At 36.5% G+C, this 21,623-nt stretch overlaps 2 protein-coding genes and 1 pseudogene across 4 annotated transcripts in view; 1 reads left to right on the top strand and 2 right to left on the bottom strand.

Annotated features, from left to right (window-relative positions):
* Positions 1-21,623, top strand: part of Znf215 (zinc finger protein 215) — a 68,022-nt gene that overhangs the window by 29,157 nt on the left and 17,242 nt on the right. The gene's annotated exons all lie outside the window — the stretch shown is intronic.
* On the bottom strand, positions 1,632-2,579 carry Or2d2 (olfactory receptor family 2 subfamily D member 2). The gene has a single exon (XM_027942414.3). It carries the CDS (start codon positions 2,577-2,579, stop codon positions 1,632-1,634), a length of 948 nt encoding a protein of 315 aa, XP_027798215.2.
* On the bottom strand, positions 15,216-15,814 carry LOC114098167 (securin pseudogene; annotated as a pseudogene).

Genomic DNA, 21,623 nt, shown 5'->3' with positions numbered 1-21,623 from the left:
GCCAGATGCTCAAAAATTTTTAAATGAAGATCAGTTTATATCAAATAATCCTCACTCACTATTGCCACCACTAAAACCTACGTCTATTGTGTTCGTACACGATGAGGCATAATTTACTCTGAGGCTGTTGTGAAGGCCTAGGGCGGTGACTCATTGAATTGAGAGATTCTAGACAACTTGAGACCAAATGAAGGCCCTGCTTTTGTTGGAGTCCTTCATGGTGGTGCTTTCACCCAAGGACTTGCCCCCACTCATACTGGACTCCCTGTCGCCGAAGCAGTTGATGGTGAAATTGTTCTGCTGCTTTTCACTGGCATCCACCATGGTCGATCCTGTGGAACAGGGACTCATAAGGAGTCGCTGACTACTACTTAGGCCTGAGGGCTGGTGTAGGACTGCACCGGAATGGGGTACATGTCCATGTGTTTCAGATCATTTGCTATCTTTTATGGATTGTTCCTTTGTTCTCTGGCTTCTAATTATAATATAATAGCAGAGGATCAAAAGGTAGATGGGGAATGTACTTAAAATGTTTCTCTCAGTGGCTTGCTCCCTCCATACCACATAGTCCACAGCTCCTGCCTGGTCCACTGTGCATATAGCTATCCTTTCTGGGTCTTAATACCCTCCTCTTTGTCCTTTAGGCTTAGGGTTGATTATACCTCCTAGCACTTGCTAGCCCTAAAATATGTCATTATTGACTGTAAGATTCCAAAACTCTGAATTCACCAATGTGAAAGTGTATCCTTGTAGATCTGATCTTCATGTCTCTTCAAAAAAAAAAAGTGTAAGATGGACAGCAGAGCTCATATAGTCTGCTTCTTTGTACACGTGTTTTCCATTTCCTCAAGCACACATACAGATACGACATGTGCCAACACATAGCACCTAGCTCATGATAAGTGAAAAGGCAATGTTTGTTAAATGTTTATTATTTTATGATATAAAAAATTCAGAAATACTCAATGATAGATCTGGAATAGACATCATGTTTTAAAAGATTTTACAAGGTCACAAGCAATTGTAGCACACACCTGTAATCCCAGCAGTTTGGGAGGTTGAGCCAGGAATATTCAAAGCCAGCCTCATCAATTTTGCAAGGCCCCCAGCAATTCAGTGAGATCCCATCTCAAGATAAAAGATAAAAAGGCCTGGGGATGGGCTGGGATTGTAGCTCAGTTGGGAGAGCGTTTGCCCAGTATGTGTGAGGCACTGTGTTAGATCCTCAGCCACCACATAAAAATAAATAAATAAAATAAAGGTATTGTGTCTGTCTACAACTAAAATACATTTTTAAAAAAGGGCTGGGGATGTGGCTCAGTGGTAAAGTACCTCTGAGTTCAATCCCCTGTATAACAACAACAAAAAAAAGATTTTATAAGGTCTATGAAATATTACTTTTTCTTAGAGGAAATCCTGTTATGTGTCAAAGGATGAACCACAAGGAAGCAGATCCTGCATCCTATTGATCATGAATTATTATTCTTCTCCTTCTACAAATGAACTGCTGCATAAATGATAGTGAATCCATAGTCAAGGCCCGAGAATGAGAATTTTGCCATATTTAGATTTACAAGGAAGAGGACTACCTAGCAAGTCTTACTATGTAAGAGGTCAAAAGTGTCTCTGAGTCAGTGGGTGATTTCAAGCTGGCACCGGAAATTCCTTGTGGCTACTTTCCTCAGAGCTCCCTTCACATCCTTGTTTCTCAGGCTGTAGATGAGGGGATTAAGCATGGGGGTCACCATGGCATAGAAAACAGACACTAGTTTCTCTTGCTCTTTGGAAGACTTTGGTGTCATGTAGGTGACAATTGCTGACCCATAAAAAAGGGTGACCACCATGAGGTGGGAGCCACAGGTAGAAAATGCCTTGAGTCTTCCTGCAGCCGACTTCATCTTGACCACAGTCACAATGATGCGGCCATAGGATACAAGAACTAAGGAGACAGGTATGAGGAGAATCACAACCCCCATGAGGAAAATGGCCATTTCTGAAATGCGAGTGTCTGTGGATGCCAGGATCAACAGTGCAGGGGCCTCACAAAAGAAATGAGCAATACTGTTGCTACCTTGGTAAGGTAGCCTTAGTGTGAAAGTAGTGTCCACCACAGACACTAAAATGCCACTGGTCCATGATCCTGTGGCCAGTTGGAGACACACCCTCCAGGTCATGATGCTAGGGTAATGCAAAGGGTTACAGATTGCTACATACCGATCATAAGACATCACCGCCAGAAGGGCACACTGTGTACACCCCAAAATGAGGAAGAGCAGAAGCTGAGCTGCACAACGTGTAAATGAAATGACCTTCTTTCTGGAAAGCAGGTGGACTAGGGCCTGAGGAACTATGTTGGTAGAGAAACAGAGGTCAGCCAGAGACAGGTTGCAGAGAAAAAAATACATGGGTGTGTGAAGCCGGGAGTCAACTTGAACAAGGGATATAAGAAGCAGATTTCCAAGCACAGTGACCAAATAAACACCCAGGAATAAGATGAAGAGCAGCTGCTGGGTAAGGGGGTCATCAGAGAGTCCCAGAAGGAAAAATTCTGTCACTTGTGTCTGATTTATCTGCCTCATAGCCTGTCTCCCTTTTCAACAAGAAGTCACTATCTTGTAAACACAGGTGTGCATATCCAGGAATGACCCCAATCACAATAAGCCTTTTCAAAAATCCCCTTTACAAGACCTTTTAGATGACGATCATGCTGCTTAAGTTTGAACACTTTCAGTGTTTCGGAATAATACTTCCTAAGATAGTGCTTTCATTTTTTGGTTTCAATTGGCAAGTGTAGAGTAGATCAAAAGAATCATCTTCCATGTTCTAAATATCACACTTTTAAGTTCAGCCATGTAATTTCCATGTCTATATCATTTTCATCTCTGGGTTCTTTAGAAGACATGACAAAACATTTCATTCAGTAAGTGAATCCCATTTGTCTAATGCTTCTTGTCACATTTCCTCCATCACATGATTTTGTTTTGTTTTGTTTTAAATATTTTGGACATGAAACTGATCTGGTTGTCTCTTTCCTGAAAGGACAGTTAAGAAGGTGTAAGAATTCAAAAAGAGCCAAAATACCTTATAGAATTCATGTATATCTTAGGGAAAATAACCTGCCTTGAAGGATCTGGGGACAACTCTGAATATCCCTTGGCAATTTAATCTCAACTTCCTCTGAGCTCTGCAATACAAATCTCAACTATTAATGATCTTCTAGAACAGAAGACATACTTGGCTGGTTTCCTACTTGACTCGAACAGGACTACTCCACCACCTTTGCCCAACACCTCTCACTGCCTTGCATTTTTGATTGTAAAACTCCTTGGAAAGCTGTCTATGCCATTTTTATGTCTGGGTCCTTTAGAAGACATGACATACTACTTCATTCAGTAAATGATCATTAAATAATTGAAGTAAATAAAAATAATTTGATTGCATAATAAGCAGAATTGTTTAGAAGGCCTGCCAATTTCCCTGGAGAGACTTGAAAGATTTTGAGAGTAATTATAAAATTTCATGGAGCTGGTCTAAAAAGAAGGCAAATTTAAAGTGTAAAGTTTAGGGTATTATGCAAGGGTTGAGCTACTAATTCTCTGCATTGTAAAAGTGCCTCAAAATGGGGCTGGGGTTGTAGCTCAGTGGTAGAGCGCTTGCCTAGCATGTGTGAGGCACTGGGTTCAATCCTCAGCACCACATATAAATAAATAAAATAAAGGTATAAAAATAGAACATTAATTTAAAAGAAAGTACCTCAAAATAAGGTTTTAAAATGCATCAAAACAAATGTATAAATGATTGCCAAGGAAACCAGTAATATCAAAATACAGTTACCAAAATAAAAATGTGTATAGAGCCACACGTGTGTTTTATTAACACACAATAATAGAGAAAGTATGTGTCTTTAGTAACACATTAAATTTCTTAAATGTGGTGCTGGGTCTAATAATCACCTTCATTTCAAAATAATTATGATCTTAAATATTTGGAGATATCTTCAACAACTGCAATGTGATATGAAAATATTTCTGATTTCTGATGCTGACAATGTCATAGATATTTCTAAGACTAGGATGGCTTGGTTACCTGTATTTAAACCAGAAGAAAATTTACCAATTTTCAGTTAGAAGAAAGTAAAAATATAGAAATAGCATTTCACATCCAAATTGAAGGACACCCTGAATTCCATTTAAGAAACCACTGGAGTATAGGAATTGTCTTTAAGAAATTAAAAAGGCAAAATTACACCCAATGCAATCTAGTAACAGAGTCTTAGCATCTGGATGGGTCTGTAAGTCTTAAGATTGAAGTTGGCATGTACGACAGCAAATATATAGAGTAATTGAGTCAAACTTCTTGGAAGCAACATAGTTAGCAATCTGAGGTATGCAAAATGATGGAAAATAGAGCATGACTCAAATACATTCTTTATTCTTTTTTTGTCATTTCACTCAGCCATCAAGTTAATATTAAAACAAAGCACAAAATTTCTGGTGCATAAATCAGTTTCTTTTAAGATTCAGTATTCTACTTCTTACTTTGGACCACTTTTTGTACTTAGTACTCTACCTACTATAGATGATTTAACTTACCCAACAAAATCAAAAGTAACTTATAGCCAGATTTGTAAAGGAAATAAAGTTTTAAATGTCAAATTGTCTGCATAACCAAATGCAAGAGTGGAAGAGAAATTGTATCCATAGGTGATAGTGAATCTGCCCTCAGAATCAAGAAGCTTCTGTAAGAAAATCATTTTTACCATTGGCCTTTCTGTCATTTTATTTTTTTCTTTCACTAAATTTAACAGGAAATTGTGAGTTCATTTCTCTAAGGATAAAATGTGTCTCTTGATATGAAACAGGATGAATGGGTGACAGAAACATGCATTTTTAAATCCAACATGTATTTTAGGAAGAAGAAACTAAATAAACCCATAGGGAACCAGGAGAAAAATACCAAATTTCTCTTCAAATTCTCTTGATTCCAAGATCCTTTATGCTAAAGTCACCTATCCTTTATCTACCACATCCACTTACTATCTTCCAAACCAAGTTCAACATAGGAATAAATCCCCTCGCTCTACTAATCTTACCAAGATTGTTCTCATATTCAGGGGATAAAAGGATCATTAGTATGCCAAAGCCAATGAACACACTCAACTGTTGACGGAGAAAGTGCTGCAGGTGCATTGGTTTCAGTGTGACCCAAGGAGCGACAGTGAGCATCTTGTCCTGAAGGCATAAAATTCAGTAAAATCTCCAAAGTCAAAAGGAAGGGCAAGGCAGTAGGGGGAATCCCATATCTTCTGCATTCTTCTACTCCATTCAAAGGTTTTATCATTGCCTTCAGGATATACAGTACAACATATATCCTGTTCCACTTAAATGAGGTGAAGTGGGGATGGGGGACACTAGAAGCAGTCTCTAGAGCAGTGAAAGTACTCAGGAGAATTCTGAATCATTAGTGTGCATCTTGAGCTGTTTCCTCTCAAAATGCTCCCAGATGGTTACAAGGAGAACAAAAACTAACAAGTAGGTAGCACTCACATCTTGTATATAGATCCTATCACCAGTTCTTCTTACAAGTCTTTGGGGAAAGGTCGCATTGTTGCAAAATATACTATATACGGTATACCTTTGCCAGAAGGTATACAGTATATAGTATATTAGTATATAGTATAGTATAGTATAGTATATGTATACCTTTACCACATGTGCTCTGAATGATTTTGAGAAAGATTGTTATTGGCAGAATGTGGAGATGATGTGCCCCAGATAACCATAATTAGATGAGTGTGATTAACATGAAGTTTGCACATAGAAAGAGCTCAACAAATATTACTTCTAATTATTATAACTAAGGGTAAGGGATTGAGATTATGGATAGTGTCTGAGTTTTAGCATATACCATATGTGACATTGTTCAAGAAATTTATTATAAATTTGTATAATCCTCAAATGTCTGGGTGAGAGGCTGAAAAAGCAAACACAACAAAACTTAAAAAAAAAAGCTAAGCAGAATACTAGTTGCTGGATTGGATGTAGGTGAGGGAAGTAGAGATCAGAAGAAAACTTTTGGCAGAACCCTTCTTTCAGTCACAACTCCTAAATGACCATAAAAGCAAACTGAACATCAATGAGCATTCACAAAACCTGATGGAATAGGATATTCTTTCAGGCCAAGTTAATTAATTATGAGGTTAAACTCTTTATATCTCTATAATTTTCTGTCCAATTATTTTAAAATTAGTAAAAGATGTTCATCAAAATACATATGTAAATCATGCTTAGAAAACTTTAATTTTGCAATGTCATATTTTGAGATAATTTTGGATTTTTCAGAGAAGTTAAAAGAAGAACACAAAGAACTCTTGTGCCTCCCTTACTGGATTCTCCAATTATTAATATTTTACCACATTTTCTTTATCATTTGTCTCTATTTATATACATAGTATTTTAATATCTTGATAGTAAGCAATAGACATGATGCTCAGAATATGTAAAGAGCTCCTACATGTTAATAAGAAAAGCTGGAAATTTCCAGTTTTTAACTGAGCCAAAAACTTGAACATTAACTTTCAATAGTTAGATAATAGGCATATGAAAAAGTATACAACATAATTAGCCACAGGGTATATAAATTAAAAACACAGTGAACTTTCATTTACCCTCATCAAAATGGATAAAATGAATGAGAATACAGAGCAATTTTTACTGCTTATGGAAGCATAAATTGGTACAATCAACTTAAAAACTCCATTTGGCTGTATCCTTAAACATGAAAGAGTAAGGAAGAAAGAAGGAGCAAGGGATGGAAGGAGAGAAAAGGAAAGAAGGAAGGAGGAAACAAGTGTGGTAAGGATGTGAAGAAACTGGAGCCCCTCCCCATATACATATATATTGCTGCTATGAATGTAAAAGGGTGCAGATTCTGTGGAAAACAGTGTGATGGTTCTTCAATAAGTTAAGCATACAATTACCATATGCCTCAGCAATTCCACTCCTAGGTGTACACTAACAAAAACTGAAAATAAGTGTCCAATTAAATGCTAGTACACAAATGTTCATAGCAGCAGCACTACTCAGAATAGGCTAAAAATAGAGACGACTCAAATATTTATCAACTATGAATGAACAAGAAAAATGAGGCATATCTATACAAAAGAGTAATCCTCAGCCATAAAGGAGAACAAAATGCCGATACATGCTACAACAAAGAAGAACCCTGAAAACATTACACTGGTCAGAAGAAACAAGACACAAAGGTCACATATCACATGATTCCATTTATATGAAATACTTAGAACAAGCAAAGACACAGACACAGAAAGCAAATTAGTGTAGAGAGAGGGATGAATGGGGAGTGGCTTCTTAGTGGTGGGAAATGTGTTCTTGAATTAGTTAGTAGTGATGGTTGAACCATATCATGAATGCACTAAATGTCACTGAATTGTACACTTTAAAATGGTTAAAATGCTGTTTTTATATTTTTATCAAATTAAAAACAATGAATTAAAATTGAAAAGAGACACAAAACGATACAAATGCCAGGGACCAAACTTATTTACTAAACTGCAGGACAAAGATATTCTGAAGAGTGTTTTTGTTCTTTAAATAATACCAATGAAACCCATTGCCTTTCTTGCAAATTATATGTAATAGTTTTTCTCTTATGATGCATTATTTCAGGATAAAAATAAAAGCCACCAGTTTGGTTTTAAAATGATGTTTTTAAGGAGAGAAAATGCAAATAAAATATGGAGTATTAGAGAAATAATTAGATAAAAAGATTTATTAAATAAAAGATTATCATAAACAACTAAGTATGAATAAATTTTAAAATAATGAAGGTAAGTAAATTTATAGAAAAACATAAAATGCAAAATCATTGCAGAAAATAATTGGTACAACTGCAGGAGAAGTTGAAATGATAGACATCACTGAAAATAAAGCTGTAAGACCTTCCTGCCACTCTACAGCATACTCCAGATCTAGGTAGTCTTATAGTTGAGTTCCACTAGACTTTCATGAAATAGTACCTTATTTTCTTTACACATTTTTTTTCTTAAAAAAGTTGGAAAAATTAGGTTGTGCTTCCTGGCTTATTTTATGAGTCTTGTGAAAATGTGTCAAGTAAAAAACTACATAATCATGTGTGAAAAAAGGAAAATAAAGATTTATTTCACTGATGAAAATAAATGTAAAACTAGCCAAAATTAAGCCTGACTGAATCTAAAAATATGCTTAAAATGATACAGCATAATTAAATATTGTTTGTCTCTGGGATGTAGAGACAAACAATATTAGGAACCCCACAAAGAATCCACAAATTATACTTACAGATAAAAATCAAATTATCTAGGGAGAGGGCATGGGGCAGGAAAAATGGTGGAATGAGATGGGCATCATTACCCTAGGTACAGGTATGACTTCACATATGGTGTGATGCTATATTGTGTCAACCAGAGAAATGAAAAGTTGTGCTGAAATTGTGTACAATGAATCAAATGCATTCAGCTGTCATATATATATATATATATATATATATATATATATATATATATATGTAATTAAAATTAAAAAAACAATAAAAATTTTAAAAATAAAATTATCTCAGTGACATAGGAAAAACCTGTTAAAGATACATATTTTTAAATGTTTTTAGACTATGGATAGAATAAAAATTAGTTATACACCAAACCCTAATAATAATATTTTCTCTAATAAAGAAATTTTAGATGCATTCTCTAGTATCATGAATAAGACAAGTATGCAGCTATCACTATTACCATTTAGCATAGTACTGAGAATCATTTTTAAAAATCCTGAGAAAAAGAAAGATTAGAAGTGGAAAAATTGGAAGAGAATCAATAAAACTGTGTCATTTGCTGATCACATTTGCTGATTACTAAACTAGAAGGAAAAAAAATAAAAACCCTAGGAGGAAAAAAAACCTCACAATAAACAAACTGTAAGAAGTTGAAAGAAAGATTTGCAACTTTCCTAGAAAGGAGCTAAAAAAATTGCTAATTATTCTACCAATAATAACCAACTAGAAAATAGTTTTAAAAATGGGGTATAATTCAAAATAATAACAAAAATTACAAAGTATATAGAAGCCATTCAAAGAACGTACAAGACCACCATGGAGAGCCAAATGGTTCTGGCAAAAACATAGACAATAGTCTAAATAAATGGGGAGATATATCGTACCTTCAATCAGATGACATAATATTGCAGATATATTATTTCTCCCCAAATTGCTATGTAAATTGAGTGCAATACAAATAACAATTCCAGGTGGATTTCTTAGGTAGCTCAATAGATTTACTCACAAATTTATGTGGAGAACGCACAGTGGTGGTGCATGCCTGTAATCCTAGAGGCTGGGGAGCTAAGGAAGGAGGATGGTGAGTTCAAAGCCAGCTTCATCAACTTAGCAAAGCCCTAGGCAACTCAGAGAGACCCTGTCTCTAAATAAAATATAAAAAAAGGGCTGTGGATATGGCTCAGTGGTTAAGTGCCCCTGGGTTCAATCCTTGGTACCCCTACCCCAAATGTGGAAAAATAGTAATTCACAATTAGAATATTAAAAGAGTTAGGAAGGAATTTTCTAATAGATATCAAGACATATTGCCAAGAAGCAAATAGATGGAACATGATTCATCTATTTTAATAAATTAGATTATTAAACCAAAATTAAACTACAAGTAATATATAAATCAAGGGCCAAAACAAAATATTCAAATTAATAGCATTCACTAATGTGATGGATGTTTTGCTGAAGCTAAATTGCCACTAACAACTTCAGAGAATTTTTTTGAATCACACAAATATTTTTTTGCTTTGTTTGTTTTTCTGTTATTTTGGTAGTAGGTATTGAATTCAGGAGCACTTAACTACTGAGCCACATCCCCAGCCCCCCCCCCCTTTTTTTTTTTATGAGACAGGGTCTTCTAAGTTTCTGAGGCTGGCTTTGAACATGTGATCTTCCTATCTCAACAAGCCACTGGGATTACAAGAGTGCCACTATGTCCAGATAAATCTCACAAAGTTTTACCACCATCTGATAACTTAATTCTTCCACCATTTTTCTCTTACAATTTTTTTTACCTTCAGATGATAAGAATGAATTATTTAAATATAAAACTCACTTTTGGTTTGAATTTTTTCATTAGTTTGTTAGAATAGTAATAGTTCCATTTTCATGAAACCAAACCAAGGTTTCAATTTAATGATTTAAGAAACAGTCTCATTCTGGGGGGAAAAAAATTGCACTTCCACTGTAAATTATTACCACAAAAGACTTTGACTTTATGTTCAGTTGAAGTTAACAACTTTAATACATCAACACACTCAGAACCCCCATTCTCATGTATAGGGGTTCTGTGTTTGGGATTGAGATCTCTGATAACTTTGTGATTGTGGCATGCTTGGAAGTTTCTGTGCAAAGGTAAAGAATGCTTGGCTGCTGGGAAAGTTCTGTGTAACAGACATGGGATGCCTGGCCGCTGTAGCAATGTTCTTCACAAGGAAGCTCTGTGTGAAGAGTTTTATCAGTTTCAACCTTGATCTTAGGCACATAACTCCTGGGAATAAATGTACCTGCTTTCTAGTTAACGCCAATGTTTCACCAAGCTCCAATGCTTCTGGATCTGCCGGCTTAACAGTAACTTTAGACAATGGACTTTCTTGAGAGCTGCACAAAGCTCCTGCCATTGCATATTGTAACTGTGAAATGTAACTGCAGAATAAGCAACCTTACAGATACTCAAAACAATAATGTAGTTATGGTACTAATGACCTAATGTAACCTATTGGTATAAATAAACGTGGCCCCCAAGCAGCCACTTTCCTGCCTCTGCACTTTGTCTCTGTGTCTCCCCTGATTATTATTTGTTACACTCATGTTGATGTTGGGATGGAGCTAACCAAACTGAACCCTACTACTTCAGGAGGTTACACAGCACCGCCCCCCCCAAAAAAATCATAAAATAAAAGCACAAATTCTGAAAATAAGTAGTATTATTCAATGAGGAAAGTCAACACACAGTTGATCCAATGTATGCTCATTTCATTTGAATTTAATTACCAAATGAACAAATAAGAAGTTGATGACTTGTGAGTCCCTGAGCATGTATCTGTTGATGCCATTTTGAACAACATTCGTGTAAGATTTGAAAAAGGGGTGAGTATGATTTGGCAACTTTAATCTGTGATTTCAAGTATAGTCTGGGTGTCTCAGAGGATGGAAAGGTTAATAAAGTTGAGAGCTCCAGGGAATGCCCTGTTTACATAAATCCATGGACCTCACCTTTAGATATTTGCACAAATGAAAATATTCTGTCAGAAAGGGGACCTAGGAGACTTGAGTTTGTCCCTTGAGTCAAGCAAAGCAGTCTTTGATGGATGAAATTCTATTCCTTGTCTTGTTCTTGATTTTAGAGAAAATGCTTTCAGTTTTTCTCCATTTAGAATAATGTTGGCCTTGGCAACCCCCAAAAACCAAAGGCCAGATGTTTTCTCTGATATGCGGATGCTAATTCACAATGGGGGGCAGTAAGAATAGAGGTAATTTGGACTAGACTGAGGGGAGTGAAGGAGGGGGAGGGCGTGTGGGGGTAGGAATGATAATAGAATGAATTGGACATTATTATAACCCTATGTGTGTATGTGATTATATGACCTCTGTAACTCTACACCATGTAAAACCAGACAAATGAAGTTATACTCCATTTATATATGATGTGTCAAAATACATTCTACTGTCATTTATAACTAATTAAAACAAATTTATATGATATATATATATATATATATATATATATATATATATATATATATATATATAAGAAAAAAAGAATAATATTGGCTTTGGGTTTGTCATATATAGCCTGTGTAATGTTGAGGTAAGTTCCTTCTATCTCTAGTTTTTATAGTGTTTTAAACATGAATGGGTGCTATACTTTGTAAAATGCTTTTGCTTTGTCTATTGATATAATCATGTGATTATTTAGTCTATTTATGTAGTGAATTACGTTTAGTGATTTCCAATCTTGCATCCCTGGGATGAAACCCACTTGAACATGGTGCACTATATTTTTAATGTGTTTTTGTATGCAGTTTGTCAATTCTTTCTTAAGAATTTTTGCATCTACATGTATCAAGTATATTGGTCTGAAGTTTTCTTTCCTTTATGTGCCTGTGTGGTTTTGGTATCAAATTGATACTGACCTTGCAGAATGAGTTTGACAGAGTTCCCTCATAATTTCACTTGATTTCATCTTTGATTTATGGATTAATTAGAGGTGTGTTAACTTCCAAATACTTGTAGATATTCCAGATTTTTGTTATTAACTTATAATTTAATTCTGCTGAGGTCAAGTGATATCTCCTACATGATTTCAACCCTGTGTTATTGGGACTAATTTATTACCTGACAGGTACAGTCTACCAGGTGAATATTCATTTTTGTATTTGAAAAGAATGCATTCTTTGTACTTTTTGGGTAGAGTACTTGGTAAGCACTCATTAGGTCAAGTTGATCCCACGTTCTTTATATCCTCACTGATTCTCTATTTGTTCAACAGTAATATTGTTGCAATATTTATATCTGTGGATTTACTAATTATCCTTTCAACTTGATCAGTTTTTTTCTTTCTATATTTTTGAAGCAGCATATTAAGTGCCCTCATTTTAAGTATATTTTTGTCTTTGTGATGAATGATATTTTTATTACACAGAACTATATGTCTTTATTTCTACAAATACTCCTTATATATATAAAAGTTTACTTTGTCTCACATTACTACAGTCCTTCTAGTTTTCTTATGACTAGTGTTTATCCAGTATATCATTTTTCATCCTTTTACTTGAGCCCAACTATGTTTTTATATTTAAAGTGTATCTCTTACAGATAAAATATTGTTAGAGCTTCCCTTTTTGTTCACTCTGACAATCTCTGCCTTTTCATTAGAATGTTTAGTCCATTTACTTTACTTGTCATTATGAGTAGAATAAGGTTTAAGTCTACCTTTTCTTTACTTTGTGTTTTCTCCATACACACTTCCTTTTTGTCCTCCTTTCATGCCCTCTTATTTTTATTTGATTAATTATAATTCATTTTATATTTTTGTGATTTTTCTGGAGATCATAACGTGCATCCTTATCTCATCACAGTGTACTCTTTTTTTAATTTTTTATTTGTTCTTTTTAGTTGCATATGACAGCAGAATATATTTTGACATATGCTACATACCTGGAGTATAATTTCCCATGGGGGTTGTACATGATGTGGAGTTACACTTGTTGTGTATTCATATATGAACATAGGAAAGTTATGTCCAATTCATTCTATTGTCTGTCCCATTCTCATACCCACTCCGTTTCCCCCATTCCCCCCATTCACTCCAGTGAATCCACTCCTCCCCTCCCCAGCCCTGTCTCTTGTGAGTCATTATCCACATATCAGAGAGAACATTCAGCCTTTGGTTTTGGAGGATTGGTTTTTTTCACTTAACATAATATTCTCCAGCTCCACCCATTTGTCTGCAAATGCCATAATTTCATTCTTCTTTAAGGCTGAGTAATATTCCATTGTCTCTATATACCATAGCTTCTTTATGCATTCATCTATTGAAGGGCATTTAGTTTGGTTCCATAGTTTAGCCATTGTTAATTGTGCTACTATAAATATTGATGTGGCCACATCACTATTGTATACTAATTTTAAGTCCTTTGGGTATATGCAGAGGAGTGGGATAACTGGGTCAAAAGTGGTTACATTCCAAGTTTTCTGAGGAATCTCCATACTGCTTTCCAAAGTGGTTGCACCAATTTGCAGTCCCACCAGCAATGTGTGAGTATACCTTGTTCCCCATATCCACGCAGACATTTATTGTTACTTGTACTTTTGATAATAGCTATTCTGACTAGAGTGATAAAATCTTAAAGTAGTTTTAGTTTGCATTTCTCCAATTGCTAGTGATGTTGAACATATTTTCATATATTTATTGACCATTCGCATTTCTTCTGTGAAATGTCTGTTCAGTTCCTTTGCCCATTTATCGATTGGATTATTTATTTATTTATTTAATTTGGTGAAAAGTTTTTTGAGTTCTTTATATATCCTGGAGAATAATGCTCTATCAAAAGTGCAGGTGGCAAAGGTCTTCTCCCATTCTGTAGGATTTCTCTTCATGTTCTTGATAGTTTCCTTTGCTGTGAAGAAGATTTTGAGTTTGATAAATTCCCATTTATTAATTCTTGATTTTACTTCTTGTGCTTTAGGAGTCTTGTTGAGAGATTCCTAAGCTAACATGATTGAGATCTGGGCCTACTTTTTCTTCTAGCAGGCACATGATTGATGAACCCAGCCTAATTCCATCTTAAGATTGGGGGCCATCTCATCACAAAGTCATGAAAAGTTAATTTCTGTTTTACTATAATTTACTGAGATTTCTAAACTTGTTTGGAATTCCTGCCTGTGCCTTGAACTCACCCATGCCTGGCTCCCTCTGACCAGATAACAATCTTCTCTGAAACCTCAGCATCGCCTCATAAATTCTGATGTTGGGATCTAAATTTATTCCCTACCTTGAAATGTTAAGGCATGTAGATCATTAACCTACTATCTGCCTTTGTATTATACTTGTCAAAATCCTGTTGACTGTAAGTTCTCAAGACACCCCCCTTTGCAACTTTTTGTGCTATAAAACCTTTTTCCAGAAGAGTTAGGGTGCTGATCTCTAGCCCAGGTTTGGGAGAGACAGTACTGGCCAGCTCTTGTGTACAAGCTTGCTTTAATTTGATTTAAAATTAGAATCAGTGGTCTTTTCTTTGTGTAGTGGTTCAACAATAATCTCTGGTCTAATGACTAGCTGCCCGACATGCGTGAGGTCTTGGGTTCAATCCTCAGCACACCACATAAAACTAAATAAATAAAGGAAAAAAGAAAAAGGGCCATATCTAACTATAAAAAAAAAGATGTCTTTATGTGTCTGATATACTAAGGATTTATTTTAAAACAAAGAAAAATTTGTTGTATTTTTAAGGCTCAAATTAAGTTTAATACCTGCAAACTGTTTCATGTGTTTCAAGAATATGTTATAATTAAACATGTAGTATTTCAAACAGTTAATAGTGTGGTTTTCTGCTTGGAGATTTTTTTAAATTTTTTTTTTGCCTATTAAACAAATGCTTTATTAACTGAAAGCACTAAGAAATGTAAATATCCATGTCATAACAAACAGGTGACAAGTCCACATCCAGGGCTGACAGAATGCTTGAAGGGGACTGCAGCGGATCAGATGCCCATGGTGATGACAGCATCTTCATAGGGGGGCCCAGCTGCAACAGCTTTTTAAGTCCTCTCTCCTCATCAAGGATCATGAGAGGCACTACACTCAAGGGGAGGTGAGCAATTTGATGCTCCTCAGGCAGGTCAAAACTCTCAAAATCTAAAGGATTGAAGGGAAAGAAGTTTTCTATTTCTGGATAGGTCTCATCAGAGGCAGCACCAGAGCTTTTTGCTTTAACAGTCTTCTCGGTCATCTTTTTGGCGGGGAAGGTTGGTTGTTTTTGTTTGAGGGGTGCATTGGTCTTTACTGTCTTTTCTGTAGCTCTGTTGACAGTTCCCAAAGCCTTTCTGACGGTTTTAGGTACAGCTGGTGGGACCTCCCATCTAAGGCTTTAACAGGCCCAGACACCGCCCCCCCAACCCCTACCCCCACCCCTGCCCACTTCAGCACCTCCTTAGGAGCCACAGGAGTACAAGGTTCTCCATTTTCCTTATCAACAAAGATCAGAGTAGCCATTCTGGATTGCTCCAAATCCGCGCCTTTTTAAATTTTTTAATATTTATTTTTTAGTTATAGTTGAACACAATATCTTTATTTTATTTTTATGTGGTGCTGAGGCTCGAACCGAGGGCCTCACATGTGCTAGCCGAGCGCTCCACTGCTGAGCCACAATGCCAACCCCTCTACTTGGAGATTTTTCTTCTTTCCTTCTTTTTTAAAAATTTGTTCTCATTTGTTATATCTGACAGTAGAATGCATTTTGACACATCATATATAAATGGAGTATAACTTCTCCTTTTTCTGGTTGTATATGATGTAGAAATTATCATTCAGCACTAGATGGCACAATTTACACTGCCAATAGGAGACTGTTGCTAGAGCATCTGATTCTCCTAAGCCTGAAAACTGCATATTACTGCATCCACTACAACTTCAGGAAAGAAAGAAAAAGAATTGCTGCCAAATGCTACATTAGCCAGGTGATTAAGATCAAATGACAATTAGTGATGTTGATAAAATGTACCTTTAATATGATGTGATGAAAATGGCACTCTATCCCTATGATCTTCATCCCCATGAGTAAAATGTCAGGTAAATGTCAGCAAAATACCTGACCAGAGACACTCAAAACTGTCAAGATTATTTTTTAAAAAAAAGGAAAGTCTGAGAAATTATCACAAGCCAGAGAAGCCGAAAAATACACAACAACTAAATGTAATGGCTATCCTAGGTGGAATCCTGGAGCAGAAGAAGGACAAATGGTAAAAAAAACTAAGTATGAACGAAGTATGTTTGGACTTTGGGTAATAATAGGGTTATCAACATTATTAATTGTAGCAAATGTAGCATCTTTCATAATCATGAAAGATGACAATAATAGGAAAAACTGGTTGCAGGGTATATGGAATTCTCTATCTTCTCAATTTTTTGGTTCAGTAAGGCAGCCCTCTTCTGGTTGTGTTTACTAATACATTTCCAATGGCCAGTATAATATCTGCCACATTATCAGATTCTCAATAAAAATATGCTGAATGAATTAGTGGTCTAAGAAAACCATTGGCTTGGGTCAGTTCAGGTTTTCTCTGTATTTTTTATCTAAAATACAGTTTCTAATCTAGAAGTGATGAATTTCATGATGATAGAATGGAATAGTAGGTGTAGCAAACAATTCAATCCACATCATAATTCCACGTCTTCAGGGTTTTTCACCTTTATAATTAATCATATATTGAGAGAAACCTTTTAAAATCGTGCCATTAAAAAAAATACCTGGGCTGTCACATGACAGCCTTGAAAATAACCCTTGTTCAATTAGAGAGCGATGTCAAACCTTCAGTGAACTTTTGAAGATAATCTGGTCAGAAACACCACTCTTATAGGAGATATGCGAAGAAAGCTGGTTATTCTCCCTCCTACTGTGTGCCTTTTCCTTCTCCCTGCCTTTTAATTGATGGTATCTGATGCTTTAGCCTGTTTACTGGCAACATTGGCAAGTCAAAAATTTTTTTGTCAAGCTATGACTTTCATAAAGATCAACCCCTTCACAAACAATTCATGTCACACCACATACTCTAATTTTAGAAAACATTATTCCACAATTCTGTATATTTTATTAATAATGACCATCTAAATCATGAAGTACAGAGTGAGTATCAGTGGGGAAAATATGAAATGATCTGAACTTGAACTCAAGCTTTACCATCTTTCAATTTCAGTAAATTTGGGAATGACAATCTCTATCTTCAGTGTTATGATGTTGCCATGATGACTAAATGAGTGACATCTGTGTTTACTTATGGTAGTGAGAAGTCCAAAGTGGGTTGGCAAACAAATCCAAATTCCCATCTTGTTTTACCTTAGTCAACTCATTGTATAGATTTAAAGCTAAGTGGGAAGTCTTCCCTGACTTTTGAGTTCTTTTTCTCCGCTCTTACAACACCAAATACATGCATCTACTCAAGTATTAATCATATTATCATGTCATTGATACTGCTGAGCATTCCCTCCTTTATGACACACACTTTCCTTCTTTTTGCATTTCTACATCTAGTAGATTTCCTCCTACATCCGGGATTGATCCTCCTCTTCCTTTTGCAGGCATATCTTCCTGTTCCAACCAATGTTACTGGTATTCCTAGGGGCCAATCTTTGCTCCTCTCCTATCTCCCCTTCTCTCTCCAATCTTATTCTCATTTATAGTGTTCATTTCTGCCAAACAAGGATTGACTCCGATTTTACAAGTCTTGCCCTGGACTTCTCTAAGCTCCAGACGAGAGTTTAAATCCAAATGCCTAACTGACCGCCCTTCTTGGATATCACAAAGAATCTCACACCCAACAAGCCAAAACTGAGCTCAGATCAGCAAGAGCTTTTACCTGGATGCAAAACAAATGAGTGAATGAATGAGTGAATCGACAAATCAACGAAGACCATGCGATATACAAGATATACCTCGTGGAAATTATGTCACTGTTTTCTGGTTCCAGGTAAATGGAGCCTGGGTTGTGGGGCAGAAGGAAGGTTTTGGTCACTTTTCAGGGAAGGGTAGGGAGTCGCCAGAAGTTTCCATGCATTTCTCCCAGAGTAGCATGAATCGGTGGGCTGCTCTAAGGTCCAAAGTCTACGGAGTAGGCGGGGCCTGTGGAAGGGGCGGGGCCGGAAAGATACCTTTCCACTTTCAGGCCGGAGCCGCGGGGGCTTCTGGGCGCCGGTTCCACAGCTGGTGTGCGTGCGTCCCAGCACTTTACAGGCGGTTGTGAGTTACGAGAAGGGAGGGAAGCTAGGGGTTCTTAATTCCCGCGTGATTACCACCGCCTGCGACACGCACGGGCAGGACGGCGACGTCTGCGAATCTACTAGGATCGGTACAAAGCCTGTCCAAAGGGAGTCTTGGATAGATGCGGTGCTGGCTAGTATCTTCCGGGAATCCCGTTTGAGGAGGTCCAGGCGGAACACGCAGTTCTGAGCTCCTTGGCAGTTGCCGGCTTCCCACCCCGCTCTAGACGGTCTCTGCCCTGGATCCTGGAGGTGCGCGCGGGCTAACAGAGGGGATGTAAGCGAGGGCTACGGAAGGGCTTAAGACACGCGTTAGAGAGCGAGATAAAGGGGGTTCACAGAGGGAAAAGAACGGCTGGGTTTTAGATCCAGTTCTGCTAAACCAGGGACTCAACTTCACTGCTGGCCCTTTTTCCAGGTCAGTCTTAAGAAACGTAACCTGGTAAGTGGTTCACCAGTCAGCCGGTTATGGAATGGCTGGTATTGATGCCTCGGGCAAATAGTGGCCAGATCAATCAACTGGAAAAGAAACGAGTTTTCTTTTGATTAATTCCATTTTGTATTGCAATCCCAATCAATCCTAACCACCCCCGATTTCTAAATCTTCCCAGTACCTTAAGTATTTTAGACGTTCCGTTTTGGAACCGCCCTCTGTTCTTTACCTGAGCTAATCTCCAGGTTCTTCTCACCTTAAGCTGCCTGCCTTATGACTTGTTCGATTAAAAAGGAGACAGACAGTACTGCCTCTTCACAGACAGGTACTACCGTTTCCCCGTAATTAGTGGCTGTCAAGATCCACGAAGCCATAAAATCCATCCAACTTGTTTCACCTGGTTATATTAATCCAACCCTCCAGGTTCCTGTCTCCTTCGCGTCCTAGCCCCTCCGTTGCAGTGGTATTGGTTCATTGTCTTTATTGTGAGTTTCAAGGTTATCCTCAGAGTTCTTTATTCAATAATTTAAGTTTAAACTTAACGGTCTTTAGTTTTGCTTATTCTAGTGTTTGTTGCTTACTGACGGTTTAAGCTGTTCTCAGAAATCGTAAATGCAAGCATATCATCCTCAACATCCTGTCTCTGTAATTTTTTACACTAATTCATTAATTTCTTTTTAACTGATAAATTCCCTTCAGTCCTTTTTGTTGCTTCTTTTCACTTTGCGAGTTGAATATTTAATTCATCTTATTCTTGCTTAATTAATTGTAAGGCTTTTTTTTACCATTAGATTTTGATGTGCAAAAGCATTATCTTTAAATTTTAGATTTTTTTTACCATTGTACTTTTGATTGTTATTTTTAGAAGCAAAACTTTAAATTTCAAAGTAATTTAATTTTTCCCCAATTTTCCAATTAATAAGTTAATTCTAAGTTTGCATTAAATAAATGTCTCTACTATTGTCTACTTTTCTATTTATTGAAGATTTTCTTTTCGTAGCCCAGTAATAACTTTTGTAAATGTTCCCATAGGTGCTTCAATAGAAACTTCATTCTATCTGGTTTTACATACTTATTAAACTAAGCATATTACTTAGATCTACTGTACTAGCAATTTATGTTATCTATTAGGGATTTAGAACATTGCCTAATCTGTTTCTATTCTATCATTGGTGATTTCATTTCTTGCTTTCTCAGGATTTTGCTATAAATATGCTTCAAGTATGTTGTTTGATACATTTTTCTTTTTGTCTAATGCATTTGTGCTATTCATTTGTGTGTGTGTGTGTGTGTGTGTGTTATTGCAGGTGGAACTCAGGACCTTACACATGCTAGGCAAGTGCTTTGTATCCCTAAGCTACATCCCAGCCCTCAATTCATTAATATATTTTAATTCACTATATTGCTGCATAATTTTTTATTATTATGTATTTGCCTGGTATTTTCTAGATCATTCCTTCCCCACCCTCAGTTTTGGAATTAATTTATTTTGGATATTTCAAGTTTTTATGTGGTTGAGTTTGAATTTTAACCCAGTACATTTAGTGTTAGGAATGGGTATCCTTAATATTAGCACCTTGGTTTTTGTTTTCCTTTGTACATATGACATATAGAGTATGTGAGCGTTCTCTCTTCCTCTCTCCCTCTCTTTCTCTCTGTTAATTTAAAAAGTACTTACACTCCTAGTTCATTTGTTTCCTGGTACTTAATTATACCTCTTCAGGACTTTTCTGCCAGCCATAAATTAAATGTGAGAGATCTTCTTTATTCTTTTTTCTCAAGCATTGTGGGGTTTTGTTGGTTGATTGGTTAGGTTGGGTTTTGTTTTTGATTTTTGAGCTGGGTTGTATTTCAAATTTATCTTCTCTACCAGGTGGGACCACAAGTCCTCTAAGCAGCCTTTCACCTACAGAGCACTTGGCTGAGTTAACTGCACCCTTTTTGTATCCTATATCCTCATGAGGTGGGCGACTAAGTAATGTCATTTTAGAACAGGTAGACAACTTACCATCTAGAAGTTCTTGGTGACCTGAGACAATATAATTGCACAAACTAAAATCAGTTTTAAGAAGGCCTGATCAGGAAGGTGATGGATGTCAACAAGTGTGGCAGATTTCAGTCTTTCTTAATTATTGGCTTCCGCAGGTGCAAGATGGATTTTTGTTAAAGATTGGAGGTGCTTGGGAATACTCTGGAGGGCTTCATTGCAGGAAGGACTTATTTGGGGGTGGCTGAAGTGATTGCCTGTTCGGTAAGACCAAAAAATGGCCCAGGAAGGACACAATTATCCTCTTCTTCTTAGGCTTTGGCCACCTGGATAGGCTCTTTCAAACCAGAAGACAGTTGCCTCCATCCATGGTTTTCTGCTTATTGTGGGGAATCCATTTGGGAATTTACATTCACAGAGAGGAGGAAGCAGGGGACATTTTATTCAGATTTTTTAAGTTTTTACTTAAGGTCTTTTAAAATTTTTTTTATTGATCCAGGATACTACATTACTTTTGATTGTAATGTCTCCTCAGGCTCCTCTTGGCTATAACAGTTGTCCAGATCTTTTTTTAATGACTTTGATAGTTTTGAGTATTGGTCAGATATTGTATAAGCTGCCCATTTGTT

This window comes from Marmota flaviventris, chromosome 9 (genome assembly GCF_047511675.1).
Source record: "Marmota flaviventris isolate mMarFla1 chromosome 9, mMarFla1.hap1, whole genome shotgun sequence".
Classification (NCBI taxonomy): Eukaryota; Metazoa; Chordata; class Mammalia; order Rodentia; family Sciuridae; genus Marmota; species Marmota flaviventris.
This window is presented reverse-complemented; position numbering and strand designations above follow the sequence as displayed.

Coding starts and splice junctions, on each gene's coding strand:
- Or2d2 (XM_027942414.3), bottom strand. CDS start 2,579: ATGAGGCAGATAAATCAGACACAAGTGACAGAATTTTTCCTTCTGGGA.